The sequence below is a fragment of the Branchiostoma floridae genome, chromosome 11 (genome assembly GCF_000003815.2).
Source record: "Branchiostoma floridae strain S238N-H82 chromosome 11, Bfl_VNyyK, whole genome shotgun sequence".
Lineage (NCBI taxonomy): Eukaryota > Metazoa > Chordata > Leptocardii > Amphioxiformes > Branchiostomatidae > Branchiostoma > Branchiostoma floridae.
This window is the reverse complement of record NC_049989.1, coordinates 15702375-15708389: the sequence shown is the minus strand read 5'-3', so window position 1 is coordinate 15708389 and position 6015 is coordinate 15702375. Positions and strand designations below refer to the sequence as shown.

The window sequence follows — 6015 nt, the reverse complement described above, 5'->3', positions numbered from 1 at the left end:
CTAACGTAACGTTAACACGTGGTATTTTTTTCGGCACTGAAAAAAGTTTGCGATAAACTTCGCTTCAGCGCAAAGGCTTGTGGGAGTTTGGATGGCGTCACGAACATGGAGGTCATTTCAAGCGACGACATTTTCAGCTAGGTCGGAGGTTTTAATCTACTCAAGGAGCTTTTATCAGATAAAATTCAGATAAAATTCTTTTATCAGATAAAAGCTCCTTGGTCAATTCTAAAGGTAAAAGGTATCTTATTCACCTTTGATTCTGTCAGAACACCTTTCATAGACTACAATTGTTTTGCATTTAGAAGAACAGGCTTGTTGGTAGATTGCTTGAGTCGTATTTGGTGGCGTTATTTTGGATAGTCATGTTACGTTGTGTAATTATTTGTGAAAATGTTGTGTCGGCTGATGATCCAAAAACAACTCATTTTTGAAATGTGTCAAAGCCAAAGCAACAGAATACACTTTCAGACAATATGGTTAGTATTGATATAGTTCAATATCGCCATTATGTTACATTCTTGTTGTCAAGTCTTTCTAGAGGGCCTAGTCAGTGACTGTCTTAGGCTCAACCCTATGACTTAGGCTATGTTGATTTGATGATATGAATGACATTCTTTGGGAATCCTACAACTGGTGCGAGCGTGCAAGCAAAAAAAGGTTGCACATGGAAATAAACAATGACAATAATCTATAACTTTACAACTTACTTCTAGCATTTAAAAATTATTTGTTCTTTTTTTTTAATGCGACGCCAGGGTTGGCTGAAATCCAATGCTGGTACATACGTGCGCAACACTGCATAGACCTGAAACGTAACACCTGAAATGCATCCCCTCTTCTTTTGTCGGGTTCAATGCAAACAAAACCACGACCATGACGTAACTGGAAAGCACCTTCTATTCTGGGCAAAGTGACTCACACACGGAAAGCCCCAGTCGGATATGTGTGGCAAACTACTACATGTATGTACTTATGAGGGTGTTGGTGGACTGTCCATATCCAGCTTGAACGTAACGCAGTGACATGAGCAGCGTATTTGTCGCTTTCAATGGTACGTTGGAATCTTTTGTCGATGTGCATGTTTTCCTTTTTCAGCTTCAATGGTGCGAAAATGTCTTTTCTTTTAGCTGTTCCAATTTTGCCTCAAGTTGACCTTCTCTTCCAGGTGTCGTACTTGCTCGGGGAAGTGACGATTTAGAACTCCGATCACACACGTTAAAAGTAATGTGCAAACAGGTATAAACTTCACTGAGGACTTTTGTAAGACTGGACCAAGTCGTTAACGTTAAGTCAAAGATAAACCACGCGAAGAGAACACTTCTTCTATGGCGGCCATGTCGAGAGTTTCGGACACTACTGTCGAGACGAAAGGTGACGAAGAAGACGGAGGTGACAAGTCCAAGAACAAGAAGGCCAACCAAAGCAAAGCAAACAGGTGTGCACGTTACTTTTCTTTTAACAAAGCGCTACAGAATGACAGATTTGAGGTTTGGGCGCCTATATGTACCCTTCATTTTTTTTCCATTATTGACAAAAGGTGAATCTTACTGAAACTTCTAACCGTACATTTACAAGATCTATCCAGTTGTTTGCGTAACTGTTGTCTTGCGAATCGTAAAGCTGGGATGTCTAACATTCATCGACGAACCTTTAAGTTTTTTTAGTTTTGTTGCAGCGTGTAGAAAATACCCTTCGAAGGCGTAGGATTGAAATTTGATGCTTTCTTTTCACAATTCTGTCAACAGATCATATGCTGAACTCCACCTTGCGGGAGACGCTGCATTGCAGAGTGGGGATCTGGACTTGGCAGAACAACTCTTTGCGTTTGCGCTTAAAGAGATTCACGGTAATCCGATGTAGATACAAATGTGTCACTGCTTTTTTTACCTCAAATATACTGCTGTGTTGTTGCTTGCTACCAAAATGACACTTGGCAAGTTGTTCGGGAACAGCAGATTATAATGGACGAGGGCTGTGTATTTTTCTCGATATTTCAGTAAACCGTTTACATGCACTTGATATGTTTGCTATAGCAGCATTTGGGATCGAATCCTGACGAAATGTCGATGTCATTTTTTTTTTTTTTTATTATTTTTTTTTTATATTTATTGCATTTCAAATAAACAGAAATAACAGAAGAATACATAATGACAATAGAGATGGAGACAATAACTGAGACAAAACATAAACATAAACCACGGATCCAAAATAGATAACAATACTACAGCGGGAAGAAAATAATACCAACCAAATAAACTAATACAGCAGTATAAGGTAGTATCGTTTACATAAGAAAAGTAACATCAGTGTAAATTAATGGTAAACTTTAAACAAGAATAATCTCAAATAAAGTACAGACACATAAGAAACCATCAATACAGCATTTCGCTTCAAATACTAGTGAAAATAATTGAATAATGCAAAACCACAAGAGTAGCAAAAGACAAAAAGAAAATAGAGGGGTTTAAGAAATGATGTGAAGTATTTCTCCCCATTTACTGTAGTGAACTGCCAATTTGTTCTTTCTGGAAGCTATTATAAATTCCAATTTGTAAGAAGTCTTAATATATGAGATAAAATGGTTTAATGATAGGTGTTTTTCTTGCTGTTTGTAAATAAAAAATTTTGCCATTAATATTAGTGTATTGTTCAGCCTAGGGGAATTTACTGTTAGATCACCCAAAATTACACTTGCTAAATCTATGTGTAATGGTTCACTCGATACTCGTTCGTGCCATTTCTTAACATCTCTCCAAAATTGGGAAACTCTTGGACATTCCCAAAATAGATGCAGTGTATCTTCTTGCTCATTTCCACAGTGTATGCAAATAGGGCTGTCCGAGAGTTTCCAAATATATAACATTTTTCTGGTAGGTAGAAATTTATGTAACATCCTAAATTGGAAAAATCTTAGTCTCGGACATATTGTAGTCTTGTATATCAGTCTAAAAACTTGTTTCCATGGTATTATTATGTCAAGTATTTCTTCCCAATATGTTTGGATTTTAACTGGGGTTTGGACTACGTTATTTGTTAAAAGAGTTGTCATGTATATATCTTTATTTATCTTACGTGCCCCCAACCAGGAATAGTTTGATATGAAGGGTGCATTAGGTCCTATAGTAAGTGGTTTATCCTTAAGATGTCTTTTCCAGGTGCTTGGGATAGCGGAGATTATTTGATTATATTCCATCATTTGAAGAGTTTTCCCAAATTTCAGCGATAATTCCTTATATGACAAAAATTTTCCATTTGTATCTAAAAGGTCACTTATAAATAATATTTAACCAGTAGCTTGTTTTCTAAAGTGAATAGGCTTGCTGTCTATAGTAATATTTGAGTTGAGCCATAAAAGCTGTGATTGTATGTCCTGGTGTGTTTCAGGTGGCTTAAATTGGAAGGAAAGCCATGCTTTAAGGGCATTGATGAAGAAAGGACTAACAGACCGAGAAAACTTAGTAAAAATACAGTCTATATGATATTTAGATAATTGCAAGAAAGGGTAAAGTTTACATACAGGATCTGGGAAATCAGTCAAGTATTTACTTAAAGGTGTTTTTGCTTGCCATAGTCTAGGTATCCACGATGCCTTACGAGTGAGATCAAAAGTGGGTAAGTGTATTAATTTCAGACCACCACAGTCATAGGTGTTATATATAACCTTGCGTTTAATCTTTTCTGGGCGCCCATTCCAAATGAAATTGAATATCTTTTTCTCATACTCCTTAAAGAACTTGGCGCTAGGAGAAGGTAATGCCATGAATAGATATGTAAATTGTGATACTATTAGAGAGTTCACCAAGGCAATTTTACCAAAAAGTGTTAAGGAATGTCCTCTCCAGGGGAGCAAGATCTTGTCTATCTTAGCTAGTTTTGTCCAGTAATTCTGATCTAATTTTTCGGTATAACCAGGTCGATGTCATTTTGTTGCAGACCGGCAGTCGCCTCGGCTTCAGGAGGAGGAAGAGTGTCTGCGCCAGCTCGGAACCGTGTACATCAGACAAGGAGTACAGACAAAGGACGGACAGGACTTCGCTAAAGCTACAGCCCTCTACATCGCCGCACTAGCCAGAAGAGGCGACAAGCATCTTCTCATCGATTCCATGAAGGAAGCCGAGCGGCTGTTTCTGTACCACACCGTGGGAATCAACTGTAAACTACCACCTTACGAGACCGACCTAGAACACAAGGATCGGTTGAAAAAGCAAAGGGCTGAGGTCAAGACCCGTCTAGAAACAATCCACAACGACCACAACCCGTACCAGTATGATGAAAACGATCCTTTAGTCAAGGAAGTCGAAATGAAGCGAGCAGAATCTGTCAGGGAATTGTTTAAGTACATATCAGAACGAAGAAAGGACTTCATCAAAGATCTTGTTGAAGAGTGTATCGAGACAATTGGACCGCCGCCATGTAAGTACGCTCTGGTGGGTTTGGGGTCGCAGGCTACAGAACTGGTCACTCCGTACTCTGATCTGGAGTTCGCCATCCTTATGGAGGAAAACGAAGACACCCTGGAGAACAAAGAATATTTCCACAACCTCACCTGTTACCTGTACTTGAAAATCATCAACTTGGGAGAGACCATCCTGCCAGCAGTGGCGATACAATCTCTCAACGACTTCCACTCAGAAGACCCGGCAGATAGCTGGTTCTACGATTCTGTCACTCCTCGCGGCTTTGCGTTTGATGGAGCCATGCCATGGGCGAGCAAAACGCCATTCGGAAGAGAAAGGACAAAGACGAAGCCCGCAGTCAGCCTGATACAAACGCCCTCAGGTATGGCTGACTTTCAGCGACAAGACGTCGCCCTCGCTCATGGTTACCACTTGTCCGACATACTAAGGTACGTCTCCTATCTGACCGGAGATCAGGCACTGGTGGATGACTACATCTCACGGGTTATTCAAGAGTTATGGACTTTTGACGAGCAGAGAAACACAACAGTTGCTTTTAGCTTTGCACGAGCTTCTCTGACCCGTACCATGCGAGAGCACCAACAGCATCAGCGACTTGCCGACATGCTTCTAGACGTCAAGAAAGAGATGTATCGTTTCCCAACTGTTGCAATTGTGAATCTGAGTCTTCTCAGGGGCGTGTATGCGACAAGCGTCTGGGACGCCATTAAGGAAATGGAACGGGAAGGTGTCGTCTCCAAAGAACACGCCCATCATCTTCAGGTGCTGATGAGTATCTCAGGTGAGCTGAGACTACGGACGTACTTAGAGCTCGGGGCCCAGAGGGAAAACTTGTCTGGTCTGTTGGCAATTGGAAAAACAGCGTGACGACGATGACAAACACTTTTCAAGACTGTATTTTACGTGCCCGACCAGAAGATGCTGTTCAGGTATTTCTATACAGCTCATCCCCTTCAGCACTACATGTTCGCAGCCTCATTTGGTCTCACTGATAGAGAAATTATAATCACAACCATAGGACGATAGACTGTGCATTATGATGCCTCCCCTGTGGTTAAGGCTGATATATGTATCAAGCTTTTGCAGTTCGATGCATTGATTTCCGTCACAGAAGAGCTACAGAGAGAGTTGGAGGAGGGGAAACATGCAAAATCATGGTTCGGCCCTACTACAGGGAACCTTTGTGCAAAGGCTCTTCTTCAGGCATTTAGAGCCTTTACTTATTCAAAACTCGGTTACCACAGACAGGCTATCAGTTGCCGGGAAGAGCAGCTAAAGATAGCACATGAGCTGTTTGGGTACGGTACAGATCTAGAGCGTGCAGAGATGGTCCACATTTATGAAAGCCTTGGATCAGAATGGGGCCACCTAGATGCCAAGAAGTCCCTTGAGTACCATGAAAAGGCGCTATCGATACAGAAGGCGTTACTGGGGAAGGGTGCGGTGGATCCAGTAATAGCTAACATTCTACATAACATTGGCACACAATGGGCTCGCATCGGTGATAATGAGAAGGCAATCAGCTACTTTGAAAGTGGAATGAATATGTTAAAAAGCATCCATGAAGATAATGAAGCTCATCCAGATATAGCTC

At 40.8% G+C, this 6015-nt stretch overlaps 1 protein-coding gene across 1 annotated transcript; it reads left to right on the top strand.

Annotated features, from left to right (window-relative positions):
• Positions 1 to 969: 969 nt before the first annotated feature.
• Positions 970 to 5317, top strand: LOC118426644. The gene is made up of 4 exons (XM_035836153.1): positions 970 to 1054; positions 1169 to 1438; positions 1749 to 1849; positions 3937 to 5317. The coding sequence occupies exons 2-4, from the start codon at positions 1329 to 1331 to the stop codon at positions 5286 to 5288; spliced, it is 1563 nt and encodes a 520-aa protein (XP_035692046.1). The 5' UTR covers positions 970 to 1054; positions 1169 to 1328; the 3' UTR covers positions 5289 to 5317.
• The last annotated feature ends 698 nt before the right edge of the window (positions 5318 to 6015 follow it).